The following is a 20,739-nucleotide window of genomic DNA, read 5'->3' as shown; positions in this document are numbered from 1 at the left end:
CAACTGAAGAAGAACTAAAGCCTCAAAAAGAGATGGCAGAGACTGCAACTGTAAAGACTGAGCCAAGTGAAACAAAAGTTTTCCTGACCATGTCAGAAGACAGAGTAGATACGGCTCAAATCACAGAACCCACAACACAAATTCTAGAGACAGTTATGCAATTGGCAGTTTGCGAAACACAGCTTCCAGCATCCACAACAGAGGAGGGTCCACAGCAGGCAGAAGACACTCAACTTGACTTAGAAGAAAAAGAGAGAGAAATTAGCAGTGAATATGTCAGTGCTGCCGAAAATCAATCAGCTTCTTTGGGTTGGGGCATACAGCTCCCTGCATTCAAAATACCACTGTTTGGCATATCTGAAAAAACAGCAGATCTAATCACCAAGGAGGAAGAAAAGCCAGAGAGTGAATCTAAAGTTCAAACGGACAGACTGATCACTCACGAGGCAACCCCGATGCAAGAACACTGGGATGTACAGGGTACAGGAACAGAGCACAGCATAAGGATTACAACAGTTCAAAAAACCATCATATCCCCAGAAAGCCAAATAGTTGACAAAACCTCTCCGGCTCAACTCTATGAGATAAAAAGGGAATACAAGGTGGAAGATATCAGCGAAACATTTGCTCCAACTGAAGAAGAATTAAAACCTACAAAAGAAATGGCTGAGGCTGCAACTCTCGACACTGGGTTAAGTAAAAGAGACGTTTCCCTCAAGGTGGCTGAAGAAACAGTGGAGAAAGCAACAGAAACTCAGGACACGCAAATTACAGAACCCAAAACACAAGTTCTAGAGACAGTTGCCGAATCATCACTTAGCGAAACACAGCTTTCAACAATTTCCACTCTAGAATTTGGACAGCCTGATCAAGCGGCTATCCCTGATAGCTCTGATGCTACTCCACAGCCGAAAGAAGATATTAAACGTGAGTTAGAAGAAAGAGAAGGAGAAACTAAGAGTGAATATATCAGCACCGTAGCAAAGGAAACAAGTTCTTGGGGTTGGGGCATACAGCTCCCTGCATTCAAAATACCATTGTTTGGCAAATCCGACAAACCAGCTGATCTGATAGAAACTGAAGATGCTTCAAAACCCAAAGAAGAATTAAAGTCCGAGACTGAAATAAAAGAGGGGGAGACAGTTATACAGTCTGTAAGCCTCTCAGTTGAAACTGAGCCAACAACAGTTCCCAAAGAAAAGGTAGAAGTCGAGCTTCAGCAAGCGGATGAAAAGTCCAAACCTGACACTGACACCGTCCAGTCATTGGAAATACCAAAAGAACTTAAAGAAAAAGAACCTGAAATAGTACAGAAAGAGTTAATAAAAGAGGAGGAGACAGTTATAGAGTCCTTAAGCCTCTCACTTGAGACTGAGCCAACAACAGTTCCAAAAGAAAAGGTAAAAGTCGAGCTTCAACAAGAGAAAGAAAAGTCCAAACCTGACACTGACATCGTCCAGTCATTGGAAATACCAAAAGAAGTAAAAGAAAAAGAATCTGAAATAGTACAGAAAGAGTTAAGAATTCATGTGGAACCCTCTATGGAAGAACACTGGGAGGTGCAGGGAAAAGGAAAAAGACGCAGGAAAAAGGTTACAAAAGTAGAGAAGACTATCAAGTCTACAGAAAGCCAAGACGTAGGTGTAACTTCTCCTACGGAAGAATACGTTTTCACCTCACAAAGAAAAATGCAATTTGAGCTTGAAGACACTGGCGAAACTTTGTCCCCAACTGAAGAAGAACTAAAGCCTCAAAAAGAGATGGCAGAGACTGCAACTGTAAAGACTGAGCCAAGTGAAACAAAAGTTTTCCTGACCATGTCAGAAGACAGAGTAGATACGGCTCAAATCACAGAACCCACAACACAAATTCTAGAGACAGTTATGCAATTGGCAGTTTGCGAAACACAGCTTCCAGCATCCACAACAGAGGAGGGTCCACAGCAAGCAGAAGACACTCAACTTGACTTAGAAGAAAAAGAGAGAGAAATTAGCAGTGAATATGTCAGTGCTGCCGAAAATCAATCAGCTTCTTTGGGTTGGGGCATACAGCTCCCTGCATTCAAAATACCACTGTTTGGCATATCTGAAAAAACAGCAGATCTAATCACCAAGGAGGAAGAAAAGCCAGAGAGTGAATCTAAAGTTCAAACGGACAGACTGATCACTCACGAGGCAACCCCGATGCAAGAACACTGGGATGTACAGGGTACAGGAACAGAGCACAGCATAAGGATTACAACCGTTCAAAAAACCATCATATCCCCAGAAAGCCAAATAGTTGACAAAACCTCTCCGGCTCAACTCTATGAGATAAAAAGAGAATACAAGGTGGAAGATATCAGCGAAACATTTGCTCCAACTGAAGAAGAATTAAAACCTACAAAAGAAATGGCTGAGGCTGCAACTCTCGACACTGGGTTAAGAAAAAGAGACGTTTCCCTCAAGGTGGCTGAAGAAACAGTGGAGAAAGCAACAGAAACTCAGGACATGCAAATTACAGAACCCAAAACACAAGTTCTAGAGACAGTTGCCGAATCATCACTTAGCGAAACACAGCTTTCAACAATTTCCACTCTAGAATTTGGACAGCCTGATCAAGCGGCTATCCCTGATAGCTCTGATGCTACTCCAAAGCCGAAAGAAGATATTAAACGTGAGTTAGAAGAAAGAGAAGGAGAAACTAAGAGTGTATATATCAGCACCGTAGCAAAGGAAACAAGTTCTTGGGGTTGGGGCATACAGCTCCCTGCATTCAAAATACCATTGTTTGGCAAATCCGACAAACCAGCTGATCTGATAGAAACTGAAGATGCTTCAAAACCCAAAGAAGAATTAAAGTCCGAGACTGAAATAAAAGAGGGGGAGACAGTTATACAGTCTGTAAGCCTCTCAGTTGAAACTGAGCCAACAACAGTTCCCAAAGAAAAGGTAGAAGTCGAGCTTCAGCAAGCGGATGAAAAGTCCAAACCTGACACTGACACCGTCCAGTCATTGGAAATACCAAAAGAACTTAAAGAAAAAGAACCTGAAATAGTACAGAAAGAGTTAATAAAAGAGGAGGAGACAGTTATAGAGTCCTTAAGCCTCTCACTTGAGACTGAGCCAACAACAGTTCCCAAAGAAAAGGTAAAAGTCGAGCTTCAACAAGAGGAAGAAAAGTCCAAACCTGACACTGACATCGTCAAGTCATTGGAAATACCAAAAGAAGTAAAAGAAAAAGAATCTGAAATAGTACAGAAAGAGTTAAGCATTCATGTGGAACCCTCTATGGAAGAACACTGGGAGGTGCAGGGTAAAGGAAAAAGACGCAAGAAAAAGGTTACCAAAGTAGAGAAGACTGTGAAGTCTACAGAAAGCCAAGACCTAGGTGTAACTTCTCCTAAGGAAGAATACGTTTTCACCTCACAAACAAAAATGCAATTTGAGCTTGAAGACTCTGGCGAAACATTGTCCCCAACTGAAGAAGAACTAAAGCCTCAAAAAGAGATGGCAGAGACTGCAACTGTAAAGACTGAGCCAAGTGAAACAAAAGTTTTCCTGACCATGTCAGAAGACAGAGTAGATACGGCTCAAATCACAGAACCCACAACACAAATTCTAGAGACAGTTACGCAATTGGCAGTTTGTGAAATACAGCTTCCAGCATCCACAACAGAGGAGGGTCCACAGCAGGCAGAAGACACTCAACTTGAGTTAGATGAAAAAGAGAGAGAAATTAGCAGTGAATATGTCAGTGCTGCCGAAAATCAATCAGCTTCTTTGGGTTGGGGCATACAGCTCCCTGCATTCAAAATACCACTGTTTGGCATATCTGAAAAACCAGCGGATCTAATAGACTCTGCCGTCGTTTCAATCACCAAGGAGGAAGAAAAGCCAAAGAGTGAATCTAAAGTTCAGCCGGATAGACTGATCACTCACGAGGCAACCCCGATGCAAGAACACTGGGATGTACAGGGTACAGGCACAGAGCACAGCATAAGGATTACAACGGTTCAAAAAACCATCATATCCCCAGAAAGCCAAATAGTTGACAAAACCTCTCCGGCTCAACTCTATGAGATAAAAAGAGAATACAATGTGGAAGATATCAGCGAAACATTTGCTCCAACTGAAGAAGAATTAAAACCTACAAAAGAAATGGCTGAGGCTGCAACTCTCGACACTGGGTTAAGTAAAAGAGACGTTTCCCTCAAGGTGGCTGAAGAAACAGTGGAGAAAGCAACAGAAACTCAGGACACGCAAATTACAGAACCCAAAACACAAGTTCTAGAGACAGTTGCCGAATCATCACTTAGCGAAACACAGCTTTCAACAATTTCCACTCTAGAATTTGGACAGCCTGATCAAGCGGCTATCCCTGATAGCTCTGATGCTACTCCACAGCCGAAAGAAGATATTAAACGTGAGTTAGAAGAAAGAGAAGGAGAAACTAAGAGTGAATATATCAGCACCGTAGCAAAGGAAACAAGTTCTTGGGGTTGGGGCATACAGCTCCCTGCATTCAAAATACCATTGTTTGGCAAATCCGACAAACCAGCTGATCTGATAGAAACTGAAGATGCTTCAAAACCCAAAGAAGAATTAAAGTCCGAGACTGAAATAAAAGAGGGGGAGACAGTTATACAGTCTGTAAGCCTCTCAGTTGAAACTGAGCCAACAACAGTTCCCAAAGAAAAGGTAGAAGTCGAGCTTCAGCAAGCGGATGAAAAGTCCAAACCTGACACTGACACCGTCCAGTCATTGGAAATACCAAAAGAACTTAAAGAAAAAGAACCTGAAATAGTACAGAAAGAGTTAATAAAAGAGGAGGAGACAGTTATAGAGTCCTTAAGCCTCTCACTTGAGACTGAGCCAACAACAGTTCCCAAAGAAAAGGTAAAAGTCGAGCTTCAACAAGAGGAAGAAAAGTCCAAACCTGACACTGACATCGTCCAGTCATTGGAAATACCAAAAGAAGTAAAAGAAAAAGAATCTGAAATAGTACAGAAAGAGTTAAGCATTCATGTGGAACCCTCTATGGAAGAACACTGGGAGGTGCAGGGTAATGGAAAAAGACGCAAGAAAAAGGTTACAAAAGTAGAGAAGACTGTGAAGTCTACAGAAAGCCAAGACCTAGGTGTAACTTCTCCTAAGGAAGAATACGTTTTCACCTCACAAAGAAAAATGCAATTTGAGCTTGAAGACACTGGCGAAACTTTGTCCCCAACTGAAGAAGAACTAAAGCCTCAAAAAGAGATGGCAGAGACTGCAACTGTAAAGACTGAGCCAAGTGAAACAAAAGTTTTCCTGACCATGTCAGAAGACAGAGTAGATACGGCTCAAATCACAGAACCCACAACACAAATTCTAGAGACAGTTACGCAATTGGCAGTTTGTGAAACACAGCTTCCAGCATCCACAACAGAGGAGGGTCCACAGCAGGCAGAAGACACTCAACTTGACTTAGATGAAAAAGAGAGAGAAATTAGCAGTGAATATGTCAGTGCTGCCGAAAATCAGTCAGCTTCTTTGGGTTGGGGCATACAGCTCCCTGCATTCAAAATACCACTGTTTGGCATATCTGAAAAAACAGCAGATCTAATCACCAAGGAGGAAGAAAAGCCAGAGAGTGAATCTAAAGTTCAAACGGACAGACTGATCACTCACGAGGCAACCCCGATGCAAGAACGCTGGGATGTACAGGGTACAGGAACAGAGCACAGCATAAGGATTACAACCGTTCAAAAAACCATCATATCCCCAGAAAGCCAAATAGTTGACAAAACCTCTCCGGCTCAACTCTATGAGATAAAAAGAGAATACAAGGTGGAAGATATCAGCGAAACATTTGCTCCAACTGAAGAAGAATTAAAACCTACAAAAGAAATGGCTGAGGCTGCAACTCTCGACACTGGGTTAAGAAAAAGAGACGTTTCCCTCAAGGTGGCTGAAGAAACAGTGGAGAAAGCAACAGAAACTCAGGACATGCAAATTACAGAACCCAAAACACAAGTTCTAGAGACAGTTGCCGAATCATCACTTAGCGAAACACAGCTTTCAACAATTTCCACTCTAGAATTTGGACAGCCTGATCAAGCGGCTATCCCTGATAGCTCTGATGCTACTCCAAAGCCGAAAGAAGATATTAAACGTGAGTTAGAAGAAAGAGAAGGAGAAACTAAGAGTGTATATATCAGCACCGTAGCAAAGGAAACAAGTTCTTGGGGTTGGGGCATACAGCTCCCTGCATTCAAAATACCATTGTTTGGCAAATCCGACAAACCAGCTGATCTGATAGAAACTGAAGATGCTTCAAAACCCAAAGAAGAATTAAAGTCCGAGACTGAAATAAAAGAGGGGGAGACAGTTATACAGTCTGTAAGCCTCTCAGTTGAAACTGAGCCAACAACAGTTCCCAAAGAAAAGGTAGAAGTCGAGCTTCAGCAGGCGGATGAAAAGTCAAAACCTGACACTGACACCGTCCAGTCATTGGAAATACCAAAAGAACTTAAAGAAAAAGAACCTGAAATAGTACAGAAAGAGTTAATAAAAGAGGAGGAGACAGTTATAGAGTCCTTAAGCCTCTCACTTGAGACTGAGCCAACAACAGTTCCCAAAGAAAAGGTAAAAGTCGAGCTTCAACAAGAGGAAGAAAAGTCTAAACCTGACACTGACATCGTCCAGTCATTGGAAATACCAAAAGAAGTAAAAGAAAAAGAATCTGAAATAGTACAGAAAGAGTTAAGCATTCATGAGGAACCCTCTATGGAAGAACACTGGGAGGTGCAGGGTAAAGGAAAAAGACGCAAGAAAAAGGTTACCAAAGTAGAGAAGACTGTGAAGTCTACAGAAAGCCAAGACCTAGGTGTAACTTCTCCTAAGGAAGAATACGTTTTCACCTCACAAACAAAAATGCAATTTGAGCTTGAAGACTCTGGCGAAACATTGTCCCCAACTGAAGAAGAACTAAAGCCTCAAAAAGAGATGGCAGAGACTGCAACTGTAAAGACTGAGCCAAGTGAAACAAAAGTTTTCCTGACCATGTCAGAAGACAGAGTAGATACGGCTCAAATCACAGAACCCACAACACAAATTCTAGAGACAGTTACGCAATTGGCAGTTTGTGAAACACAGCTTCCAGCATCCACAACAGAGGAGGGTCCACAGCAGGCAGAAGACACTCAACTTGACTTAGATGAAAAAGAGAGAGAAATTAGCAGTGAATATGTCAGTGCTGCCGAAAATCAATCAGCTTCTTTGGGTTGGGGCATACAGCTCCCTGCATTCAAAATACCACTGTTTGGCATATCTGAAAAACCAGCGGATCTAATAGACTCTGCCGTCGTTTCAATCACCAAGGAGGAAGAAAAGCCAAAGAGTGAATCTAAAGTTCAGCCGGATAGACTGATCACTCACGAGGCAACCCCGATGCAAGAACACTGGGATGTACAGGGTACAGGCACAGAGCACAGCATAAGGATTACAACGGTTCAAAAAACCATCATATCCCCAGAAAGCCAAATAGTTGACAAAACCTCTCCGGCTCAACTCTATGAGATAAAAAGAGAATACAATGTGGAAGATATCAGCGAAACATTTGCTCCAACTGAAGAAGAATTAAAACCTACAAAAGAAATGGCTGAGGCTGCAACTCTCGACACTGGGTTAAGTAAAAGAGACGTTTCCCTCAAGGTGGCTGAAGAAACAGTGGAGAAAGCAACAGAAACTCAGGACACGCAAATTACAGAACCCAAAACACAAGTTCTAGAGACAGTTGCCGAATCATCACTTAGCGAAACACAGCTTTCAACAATTTCCACTCTAGAATTTGGACAGCCTGATCAAGCGGCTATCCCTGATAGCTCTGATGCTACTCCAAAGCCGAAAGAAGATATTAAACGTGAGTTAGAAGAAAGAGAAGGAGAAACTAAGAGTGTATATATCAGCACCGTAGCAAAGGAAACAAGTTCTTGGGGTTGGGGCATACAGCTCCCTGCATTCAAAATACCATTGTTTGGCAAATCCGACAAACCAGCTGATCTGATAGAAACTGAAGATGCTTCAAAACCCAAAGAAGAATTAAAGTCCGAGACTGAAATAAAAGAGGGGGAGACAGTTATACAGTCTGTAAGCCTCTCAGTTGAAACTGAGCCAACAACAGTTCCCAAAGAAAAGGTAGAAGTCGAGCTTCAGCAAGCGGATGAAAAGTCAAAACCTGACACTGACACCGTCCAGTCATTGGAAATACCAAAAGAACTTAAAGAAAAAGAACCTGAAATAGTACAGAAAGAGTTAATAAAAGAGGAGGAGACAGTTATAGAGTCCTTAAGCCTCTCACTTGAGACTGAGCCAACAACAGTTCCCAAAGAAAAGGTAAAAGTCGAGCTTCAACAAGAGGAAGAAAAGTCCAAACCTGACACTGACATCGTCAAGTCATTGGAAATACCAAAAGAAGTAAAAGAAAAAGAATCTGAAATAGTACAGAAAGAGTTAAGCATTCATGTGGAACCCTCTATGGAAGAACACTGGGAGGTGCAGGGTAAAGGAAAAAGACGCAAGAAAAAGGTTACCAAAGTAGAGAAGACTGTGAAGTCTACAGAAAGCCAAGACCTAGGTGTAACTTCTCCTAAGGAAGAATACGTTTTCACCTCACAAACAAAAATGCAATTTGAGCTTGAAGACTCTGGCGAAACATTGTCCCCAACTGAAGAAGAACTAAAGCCTCAAAAAGAGATGGCAGAGACTGCAACTGTAAAGACTGAGCCAAGTGAAACAAAAGTTTTCCTGACCATGTCAGAAGACAGAGTAGATACGGCTCAAATCACAGAACCCACAACACAAATTCTAGAGACAGTTACGCAATTGGCAGTTTGTGAAACACAGCTTCCAGCAACCACAACAGAGGAGGGTCCACAGCAGGCAGAAGACACTCAACTTGACTTAGAAGAAAAAGAGAGAGAAATTAGCAGTGAATATGTCAGTGCTGCCGAAAATCAATCAGCTTCTTTGGGTTGGGGCATACAGCTCCCTGCATTCAAAATACCACTGTTTGGCATATCTGAAAAACCAGCGGATCTAATAGACTCTGCCGTCGTTTCAATCACCAAGGAGGAAGAAAAGCCAAAGAGTGAATCTAAAGTTCAGCCGGATAGACTGATCACTCACGAGGCAACCCCGATGCAAGAACACTGGGATGTACAGGGTACAGGCACAGAGCACAGCATAAGGATTACAACGGTTCAAAAAACCATCATATCCCCAGAAAGCCAAATAGTTGACAAAACCTCTCCGGCTCAACTCTATGAGATAAAAAGAGAATACAATGTGGAAGATATCAGCGAAACATTTGCTCCAACTGAAGAAGAATTAAAACCTACAAAAGAAATGGCTGAGGCTGCAACTCTCGACACTGGGTTAAGTAAAAGAGACGTTTCCCTCAAGGTGGCTGAAGAAACAGTGGAGAAAGCAACAGAAACTCAGGACACGCAAATTACAGAACCCAAAACACAAGTTCTAGAGACAGTTGCCGAATCATCACTTAGCGAAACACAGCTTTCAATAATTTCCACTCTAGAATTTGGACAGCCTGATCAAGCGGCTATCCCTGATAGCTCTGATGCTACTCCAAAGCCGAAAGAAGATATTAAACGTGAGTTAGAAGAAAGAGAAGGAGAAACTAAGAGTGAATATATCAGCACCGTAGCAAAGGAAACAAGTTCTTGGGGTTGGGGCATACAGCTCCCTGCATTCAAAATACCATTGTTTGGCAAATCCGACAAACCAGCTGATCTGATAGAAACTGAAGATGCTTCAAAACACAAAGAAGAATTAAAGTCTGAGACTGAAATAAAAGAGGGGGAGACAGTTATACAGTCTGTAAGCCTCTCAGTTGAAACTGAGCCAACAACAGTTCCCAAAGAAAAGGTAGAAGTCGAGCTTCAGCAAGCGGATGAAAAGTCCAAACCTGACACTGACACCGTCCAGTCATTGGAAATACCAAAAGAACCTAAAGAAAAGGAACCTGAAATAGTACAGAAAGAGTTAATAAAAGAGGAGGAGACAGTTATAGAGTCCTTAAGCCTCTCACTTGAGACTGAGCCAACAACAGTTCCCAAAGAAAAGGTAAAAGTCGAGCTTCAACAAGAGAAAGAAAAGTCCAAACCTGACACTGACATCGTCCAGTCATTGGAAATACCAAAAGAAGTAAAAGAAACAGAATCTGAAATAGTACAGAAAGAGTTAAGAATTCATGTGGAACCCTCTATGGAAGAACACTGGGAGGTGCAGGGAAAAGGAAAAAGACGCAGGAAAAAGGTTACAAAAGTAGAGAAGACTGTCAAGTCTACAGAAAGCCAAGACGTAGGTGTAACTTCTCCTACGGAAGAATACGTTTTCACCTCACAAACAAAAATGCAATTTGAGCTTGAAGACACTGGCGAAACTTTGTCCCCAACTGAAGAAGAACTAAAGCCTCAAAAAGAGATGGCAGAGACTGCAACTGTAAAGACTGAGCCAAGTGAAACAAAAGTTTTCCTGACCATGTCAGAAGACAGAGTAGATACGGCTCAAATCACAGAACCCACAACACAAATTCTAGAGACAGTTTTGCAATTCGCAGTTTGCGAAACACAGCTTCCAGCATCCACAACAGAGGAGGGTCCACAGCCAGCAGAAGACACTCAACTTGACTTAGATGAAAAAGAGAGAGAAATTAGCAGTGAATATGTCAGTGCTGCCGAAAATCAATCAGCTTCTTTGGGTTGGGGCATACAGCTCCCTGCATTCAAAATACCACTGTTTGGCATATCTGAAAAAACAGCAGATCTAATCACCAAGGAGGAAGAAAAGCCAGAGAGTGAATCTAAAGTTCAAACGGACAGACTGATCACTCACGAGGCAACCCCGATGCAAGAACACTGGGATGTACAGGGTACAGGAACAGAGCACAGCATAAGGATTACAACAGTTCGAAAAACCATCATATCCCCAGAAAGCCAAATAGTTGACAAAACCTCTCCGGCTCAACTCTATGAGATAAAAAGAGAATACAAGGTGGAAGATATCAGCGAAACATTTGCTCCAACTGAAGAAGAATTAAAACCTACAAAAGAAATGGCTGAGGCTGCAACTCTCGACACTGGGTTAAGAAAAAGAGACGTTTCCCTCAAGGTGGCTGAAGAAACAGTGGAGAAAGCAACAGAAACTCAGGACACGCAAACTACAGAACCCAAAACACAAGTTCTAGAGACAGTTGCCGAATCATCACTTAGTGAAACACAGCTTCCAACATTTTCCACTCTAGAATTTGGACAGCCTGATCAAGCGGCTATCCCTGATAGCTCTGATGCTACTCCACAGCCGAAAGAAGATATTAAACATGAGTTAGAAGAAAGAGAAGGAGAAACTAAGAGTGAATATATCAGCACCGTAGCAAAGGAAACAAGTTCTTGGGGTTGGGGCATACAGCTCCCTGCATTTAAAATACCATTGTTTGGCAAATCCGACAAACCAGCTGATCTGATAGAAACTGAAGATGCTTCAAAACCCAAAGAAGAATTAAAGTCCGAGACTGAAATAAAAGAGGAGGAGACAGTTATAGAGTCCTTAAGCCTCTCACTTGAGACTGAGCCAACAACAGTTCCCAAAGAAAAGGTAAAAGTCGAGCGTCAACAAGAGGAAGAAAAGTCCAAACCTGACACTGACATCGTCCTGTCATTGGAAATACCAAAAGAAGTAAAAGAAAAAGAACCTGAAATAGTACAGAAAGAGTTAAGCATTCGTGTGGAACCCTCTATGGAAGAACACTGGGAGGTGCAGGGAAAAGGAAAAAGACGCAGGAAAAAGGTTACAAAAGTAGAGAAGACTGTCAAGTCTACAGAAAGCCAGGACGTAGGTGTAACTTCTCCTACGGAAGAATACATTTTCACCTCACAAACAAAAATGCAATTTGAGCTTGAAGACACTGGCGAAACTTTGTCCCCAACTGAAGAAGAACTAAACCCTCAAAAAGAGATGGCAGAGACTGCAACTGTAAAGACTGAGCCAAGTGAAACAAAAGTTTTCCTGACCATGTCAGAAGACAGAGTAGATACGGCTCAAATCACAGAACCCACAACACAAATTCTAGAGACAGTTACGCAATTGGCAGTTTGCAAAACACAGCTTCCAGCATCCACAACAGAGGAGGGTCCACACCAGGCAGAAGACACTCAACTTGACTTAGAAGAAAAAGAGAGAGAAATTAGCAGTGAATATGTCAGTGCTGCCGAAAATCAATCAGCTTCTTTGGGTTGGGGCATACAGCTCCCTGCATTCAAAATACCACTGTTTGGCATATCTGAAAAACCAGCGGATCTAATAGACTCTGCCGACGTTTCAATCACCAAGGAGAAAGAAAAGCCAGAGAGTGAATCTAAAGTTCAAACGGACAGACTGATCACTCACGAGGCAACCCCTATGCAAGAACACTGGGATGTACAAGGTACAGGCACAGAGCACAGCATTAGGATTACAACGGTTCAAAAAACCATCATATCCCCAGAAAGCCAAATAGTTGACAAAACCTCTCCGGCTCAACTCTATGAGATAAAAAGAGAATACAAGGTGGAAGATATCAACGAAACATTTGCTCCAACTGAAGAAGAATTAAAACCTACAAAAGAAATGGCTGAGGCTGCAACTCTCGACACTGGGTTAAGTAAAAGAGACGTTTCCCTCAAGGTGGCTGAAGAAACAGTGGAGAAAGCAACAGAAACTCAGGACACGCAAATTACAGAATCCAAAACACAAGTTGCCGAATCATCACTTAGCGAAACACAGCTTTCAACAATTTCCACTCTAGAATTTGGACAGCCTGATCAAGCGGCTATCCCTGATAGTTCTGATGCTACTCCAAAGCCGAAAGAAGATATTAAACGTGAGTTAGAAGAAAGAGAAGGAGAAACTAAGAGTGAATATATCAGCACCGTAGCAAAGGAAACAAGTTCTTGGGGTTGGGGCATACAGCTCCCTGCATTCAAAATACCATTGTTTGGCAAATCCAACAAACCAGCTGATCTAGTAAAAACTGAAGATGTGTCAAAAACCAAAGAGGAGTTAGAGCCTGAGAATGAAATAAAAGAGGGGGAGGTATTTACACAGTCCATAAGCCTCTGTGCTGAGACTGAGCCAACAACAGTTTCCAAAGAAAAGGTAAAAATTAAACTTCAACAGGAGGAAGAAAAGCCCAAACCTGAAATTGGTGCAGTGCAGTCATTTGAAATTCAAAAAGAAGTTACAAAATCTAAAACAGCACAGAAAGAGTTTAGCATTCATATGAAACCCTCTCCATCTGAAGAACTAAAACCTCAAACAGAAATTGCAGTGTCTTCAACTGTAAAGACAGAGACTATTGGAAGAAATGTTTTGTTGATGATGTCTGAAGACAGAGTAGATACTGGTGTAACAACTCACAAGACCCAAATTGCAGAATCCACAACACAAGTTCTGGAGACAGTTACGGAATCTATTTGCAAAACACAGCTTCCCATGTCCACAAATTTAACATTTACTAAAACTGAGCGAACAGGTTCTGCTGGTGGTACAGAGAAAAGTTATCAACAGAAAGAAGATATTATACTTGACTTAGATGAAAAAGAGAGAGAACCTAGCAATGAATATGTTAGTGCTTTAGAAAATCAATTCACTGCTATTGGATCGGGTATACAGCCACTAGCTGCATTTGAAAAACCTGATTTTATAGACTCTGAAATTGTTTCGATCACCAATGAGAACTTAAAGCCTGAGTCTGAGTGCATAAATCTTTCCAGTTCCTGTAAGATGAATATAGAAAAAGTATGTAAAGGAAATGCCACTGATACAGATTACAGTACACTGCTCAAGTTTGATCACAAACATAAATATGAAGAATTTAATATTGACACGGATTTATTGGACAGACCCGATATAAAGGAGTTGGCATTAACTTCAGCAGATATTCCACCTTGCACTGCTAATATCTGGGAAACAAAGAGCAAGGGGGTTATTGTAACAGTTAATAAAAATAATGAAGCAGAACAATTAATGTTGAATCAAGTAGTAGAAGGTGGTTTTGGTTTAAAAGAGAACCAATCAGAAATGAAAGTTTTAAAAATCAGTGCTTATACTGAAATCATTGGAGATGACCTATCTATTAAAACACAAGCAGTAAGCATGAAATCTCCAACAGAATCCGGCACTTTATTGTTTTCTGATTTTAAAAATGACACATTCAAAGAATGTGTAACAATGTCTAAATCTACTCTGTTACCATTAACCTCCAAATCTGATCAAAAGGGTGTCAAAGAAGCATCTAAAATTCACATAGGAGAACATCAAATGACATGTGAAACTGAATCTAAGTTACCTAAAAGCAGTCAGGATTTTGAAGATGAGTGTGCCATTCCTTTAAAAGATAAGCATGATGAAGCTAATATGCATTCCACAGTTCTGGAAACAGAATCCCTTTCATCATATTTTACTATACCAATGATTGGTGTTACTGTTATTGAAGAGCGAATTAATATCAGTGATGGGAACATTATAGGAAAAGAACTAAAAGCATCTGGGAAAAATATAGAAAGTAATACAGAAGCTAACTCAAATATTCAGGAAGGTGCTGTCATAAATTCTGAAGCTGAAGATTTAAGAGAAACCTGTGATCAAGTCAATGCTAACATTGAGTATGAGGTATCAACCCCAAAAGTTCTGCAGAAATCAGATGTCTTATGTGATTTGGCAAGAAGTGGAGTCACTATTCCAGTTTCTCCATCAATAATTACTGTCAAAGTTCTTGAAGAACGCATTTATACTCCAGATGAAGACATTAAAGGAAATAAACAAAGTTTTTTGACAAAGGATGAGGTTAGCACAACTGAAAGTCCACAAGAGACTATTATAGAGTTGGAATTTCTGAAAAAAATTGTAGCAGAATCTGTAGTAAAGTCTCTTCCAGTTGAAGAAACTTTGCTAGAAAATGACAGTTCAATATTAACACATGATTCATCAGAGCATATGCTTAATTATTATCTAACTGATCCTGCCAAGCAAGTGGAACATGATAAAGAAGAACAAAGCCTTAGGACAGTGACTGTAAATCTGGAAGAGGAAAAGAAAGAGAATGATTTGCCAGACAGGGATGACTCAATGCCTGCAGATCATGCTGATAGTGGAATATGTTTCCATCAGCTTTCCTTGCCAAAATATAGTGTTTCTGTTATAGAAGAAAATATTTACATTGAAGATGAAGGAAATAAAGGAAATAATCTGGATTTAGAAAGAAGTCCTGAGACCCTTAATTATACAATGGGGACTTCAGCCAAAACTGTAGGAAGTGAAATGATGTCTACATCACTGAATGATATTATACAGACAAAACCTAAGAAAGCAGATGGTGGCACTGCTAATTGTGAAGAAGATAGTCTTTCTGGTCAGGATGGTGAGACTGATATTAAGATCAAAGAAGAAAAGAAAGATAATGACTTGCAGCAGCAAGCATCTGTTGTAAAGAGCAGAAGTCTTTTTAAACTGCCATCATTTAAACTTCCTTCACTTAGTTTTAGGGGAAAGAAAGAAAGAGCTCAAAATCTTGATGCAGATTTACCACATAATGATTTTGCAACAGATTTACTTGAAAGCGAGAAACTGAAAACACAACTGGATACTGACACAGACAAAGAAAAAGCAAATATTCATAGCAAGAAAGTTGAGCATCCAAAATTCCAGTTGCCTAAGCTGGAATTATCAAAACATTCCAGAGGGGAGATAATTAAACACACCAGCACTTGCACAGATGCATCAGAGGAGACTTTTACCAAAGATATTAGGACTAAAAATATTAATACACAGAAAGAAAAAACTGAAACCGATTTGTCACCCTTGAGTTTTTTAAGTGAGTTACAACCAAACACAATTGTTGAGGAAGACATCAAGATTGAGTTTCCTTATTTCAAGGCACCCAAATTGTCTTTTGTGGATCCTAATGATAATACTTCTAGTGTCCACAGTGACAATAATAAGTTCTATAAGCCAGAACACATGCAGCATAACAATAATCAGTTTGCAGATGACCAATTTTTGACCGAGGAGAAAAAAGTCTCAGTTTGTATTACGAATGTGAATTTAAGTGAGAAAAAAATGAAACCCAAAAGGTCTGGCTTTAAATTATCTTTTTCAAAAGTTAAGAATTCTGATTTATCTTCTGATCCACAATGTGAATCCTTCAGTGTTGCTGCTAACCATGAAAAGGTAGGCATAGACCTTCATGAATATGATTTAGCTTGCGAGGATGAACTGCAAACTTTAGATATCAGTTGTATTGCCAATCAGTCTACTCTAGACTTACCTCAGTCAGATGCCAAGGGTTCCAATAATGGCCCACATCTTGTAGAAGAAACAACCCTAAATGAAATGGAAAAGGCTATGAAAAAGGAGATCAATATAACACCAACTGCTGTAAAAAACATTACATTAAATGCGAAAAGCTTAGAGACTGCAAAGCCATTTGATACAGACAATGGGGTTCCTCATCATATAACACCTGTTTTTACTGAATTGCCAGTATCACCTGAAAACAAGCTTGTAGAGGTATATTTAAACACTGACTTTGAAACACAACAAAACACAGAGAGTGAATATAAGTCTGAAGAGACAACTCAAACAAAACAACCTTTAATTAAAAAGGATATTTTGTTGACAACCAACTTGGTAAAAGAATACGAGATCAGTTCATCAGAAACTGAAAGACCTTCTTTTGGGTTTTCACTTATGAAGATAAAGTTGCCAGAATCACATGGAAATGTTAACAGGGAAGAGCCTGAATTGTCACTGGAAGCATATACCAACATGGAAGATAACCTGGCGGCTTCTCAGCCACTGGAAACTGGAATAGACAATATCATAGCAGAGCATACCCCAAACAGGCAGATTTTATCTTCTAAAGTACACGTACCAAAACTGAAGACTTTAACACTTTCAGTGAAATCCTCTGACCAGCCTGAGTGTTCTAATTTGTCTGCTGACACAGATGATGGAACAGCTAAGAATGAAATGTCAGAAACTGCAGCTTCCAGTCATGATGAAAACAGTCTGAGAAAAAAAGAAGCCACAAGTAATCAGTCACTAAACAAGTTCAAGTTCCACCTCCCTAGTGTTGGATTTACTTCCTCTGTAGCTGAAACTCACAATCAAAAATCTAATGAAAAAGTGCAGGACAGTGCAAAACTAGTTGAATCAGGAACTTCAGAGAAAAAATCATGGTTTAAATTTCCCAAATTAGGGTTTTCTTCTGCTACAGAGAAACATCAAACTGACAAGGAAGAAGAAGATGAGTCTGAAACAATAGAAGACAATGTGACAAAAGAAGTAAAGAGGAAAGACAAAAGTGAAGATTCATCATAAAGTTCTTAAACGTAAGGCAATATCAATTCAAATTGATTATAGGGACATTATACTCACCACTTGTGAATGTAAGAAGTTATAATAGATTTGTATGTTTTATTCTGCAGGGTTAACAATGGCACTCCCATTCCTGATTCTTTGATAAAAAGTAATTGTTTGGCAGTTTAATTATTCTTTTTTTATTTTTAATTTTTCAATAGCGATAGGGATACAGAAGGTAAGGGGGAGGGGGAAAGGGAGGTGAAATTGCATATTCCTTACATTTCTGTGTAAAAGAAGATCAAGCCATTGCATGATAATACGTTCCCTTCTAGTATTTCAGCAAACTTTTAGCAATGTACACTACAGAATGTCTTAAAACACAGCATATTTTACTGGGAAGGCAGTTCATCTTCTCAAATGTTAGGCGGCAGTGTGAAAAAAAGGACAATAACTGTAACACTGCTTCATTTCGCCATTGATTTAGTTCTAGTTTAGTTCTGATGAATTAGCACATTTGTCAAAGTTTCAGAATTTGAGTTGGTGTATATAAATGTAATGAAATTCAACCTGCTGCAAATCCATTAATTACTTTCTAATTTTAACCTTTTTAAAAATTTTAAAAAATGTTTATAATTAATTCATTCTCCAATTAGTTCACTAACTCTCTAAACTGTTCATACATTGTGCAGTAGCAGCAGCAGCTTCAGCTCCAGTCCCTACAGAGATTACCCCGTGGGCTTTACTGAAACCTGTCTTAGATTTCCTGTTACCAAAGCCACTTTCCAGTTTAGAATGTCAGCGTAGGATAGCAGGGTTGTTGGGCACTAACTCGTGTTTCTTCAAGTACTCTTTTCTGCAATCGCCCACTGGAACATGCCCAACTGAAGCCACATCCAGATTATTTTCAAAGGTGCATGATCTTATTGTGAGACTGGGGAGACAAGGGCCTTAAGCATCACAAGATGGCACCCATCAACCTCATTTAACTACTCTGCATCAATGGGATTGATGGGTGCCATTTTTTTGGCAGTTCAGTGGAAAAGGCCTCTGGAGGGGGTCTAGGGGTGTAACTTCACTTTTGTTTTCCTTTAAGTAAAATTAGCAGTAAGTAGATTTTTTTCCCTAATTTAGATTTTCAACATTTTTACTCATGGTATCATTAAAATATGATTTTCCCCCTGAATGATAAAACTTAAAAACTATACCTTCCAGCATTCTGTACAAGCTACACTGGCATAGGATGTTGTTTGTTATAATTCTGAAGCACATTTACCATAGAATGATTATTGTGCCTTACAACTCTAAAACTGAAGTATATATATATATATATATATATATATATATATATATATATATATAATGTATCCTAATGAGCCACTTGCTGTAAAATTTAAGTGTATTGAAAGTAACGTCAGTGCTTCTTGACCTGCATGAATGCACATCTACTTCAAACTCCTTGGTGATTTCCAATACCCGTATACACTATATGGCCAAAAATATCCAGACACCTCTTCTAATTTGTGAAACTGGCAATTTTAGGCACATCCATTTATGACATTTTTATTACTGAGGACAGTGGCTTTTAATGTGGTACCATCATAGGATGCTATGCTTCTAACAAGTCTGTTCATAATATGTCTGCCATGCTAGAGCTACCCCAATAATGTGACTGTGAAGTCTACAAGCAACTGTGCATGTTAAAAAGCCACATGTACCGTACATTTAACTGCCACCTTCTAAACTGTCTATGGAAGCAATGTCAGTACAAGGATAATTAGTTGGAAGCTTAACAAGATGGATTCCTATGGGCAAGCAGCTGCACACAAGCCAAACATTACCATGCACAATGACAAGTGTTGCTGGAGTGGTGTAAGGGTTGCTACCATTATAATCGTGAACCAGTGGAAATGTTTTTATTGACTCATGCTTCACTATCTGGGCATCTGACACACAATTCTGGACAGCCAATGCCAGGATAAAAACTATATGTCTGAATAAAAGCTAATGCCAGGAAAAACGGAATATGTATTGTCCCCCATAAAGTTTGGTGGAGGAGAAAAAATCTGATGCTGTCACTGCCGGCTAGGGGCCCTGGCTCCAGTGGAAACAAACCTGTGAAAGACAATGACATTATTTAATAATTCAATTTTTCCTACTTTGTGGCAACAGTTTGCAGAAGGTTCTTTACTGTTTTAGCACATTATCAGACCTGGCCTGCTAGAACATTGACTTATGTTTGTCTGAACACCTGTGGAATCATTTGGAATTCTGACCGCGAGCCAGACCTGTTACCCAACATCAGTGCCTAACCTCACTAATGCTCTTGTCAATGAATGGAAGCCAGTTCCACGAGAAATGCCTTCCTAAAAAAGTAGAGGCTGCAATAGAAGTAAACATATGGACAAATGTATATTAATATTCTTGGTTTTTCTTGGCCATATAGTGTATTTCACAATCAGGAGTAAATTATTATGTATATATAATTATAGTAACAGTAACCTTTAACAACCAATCAGCAGGAAGCATTTACTGGTCACCTGTTTAAAAGCAAACATCTTATTGGTTGCTATGAGTTACTGCTCCTGGGCAAACTTAGTGCCTTTTATAACATATGGGGTTGAACTTTACACAGGCGGAAATGAGCTCAAATCCCAAACATCCCAGTAGTCCCAGCTCTCCTAAGAGAATTGTTTTTGAAATTAAATCTCAGTTTAGTACAAATGATGCTTAGGTTTGTGACATGCATTTTTTTTTTTGCACAAATTAATTTCAGTTTCACTTATCTATCTTATAAAGTGTAAATTCAAAGATACTGAACTATTCAAATATATATGTTGTCAATGTATAATCAGCTGCAACAAGAACATTAGACTGGCAGATTTTTTTAAAAAACTGATGGGTACTTATTATCTTGCGTAAATCAATGGTACTGCTGTTTCTGATTTGCATTAACGTCTCATCAATGAATAGTTTGGTTGGACTTAAGGACAAGCTGTTTAAAAACATCAGTTTAGTTGCTATGGGTTAATATACTTATTGCATTACCCCAGTTCCTTGAGAAAATGTCATTCATGTCTATAGATATTTCCTTTTTCCTTTTCAGAGAAATTAAAATAGCAGCTCCTATTGATAAAAAGCTTCATAGAATAACATAGTCTTGTATATTTTATTAAACATTCATAGGAAGGGAAAGTAACCTTACCAAATAGCGTATATTTTGCTGTTTAAGTTGTTTGGTAACTCCCAAAAGTTGTTATTATTATGCTTTATGTGCAACCGAAGTTCATAAATATCCTTGCCAATTAAAATGCCTATGTAAATAGGTTAAAAACTTTTTACCAATAATGCTTTGCTCTCTGCC

The 20,739-nt window shown here is 39.8% G+C and overlaps 1 protein-coding gene across 1 annotated transcript in view; it reads left to right on the top strand.

Annotated features, from left to right (window-relative positions):
• ahnak2 (AHNAK nucleoprotein 2) overlaps positions 1 to 18,711 on the top strand; it is a 55,921-nt gene extending 37,210 nt beyond the window's left edge. Inside the window, exon 10 of the mRNA XM_031891699.1 lies at positions 12,772 to 18,711. Within this exon, the coding sequence (XP_031747559.1) occupies positions 12,772 to 17,396 (4,625 nt within the window). The 3' untranslated portion in view covers positions 17,397 to 18,711. The remainder of the gene's footprint in view (positions 1 to 12,771) is intronic.
• Positions 18,712 to 20,739: the final 2,028 nt, after the last annotated feature.

This window comes from Xenopus tropicalis, chromosome 8, assembly GCF_000004195.4.
Source record: "Xenopus tropicalis strain Nigerian chromosome 8, UCB_Xtro_10.0, whole genome shotgun sequence".
NCBI lineage: Eukaryota > Metazoa > Chordata > Amphibia > Anura > Pipidae > Xenopus > Xenopus tropicalis.
This window is presented reverse-complemented; position numbering and strand designations above follow the sequence as displayed.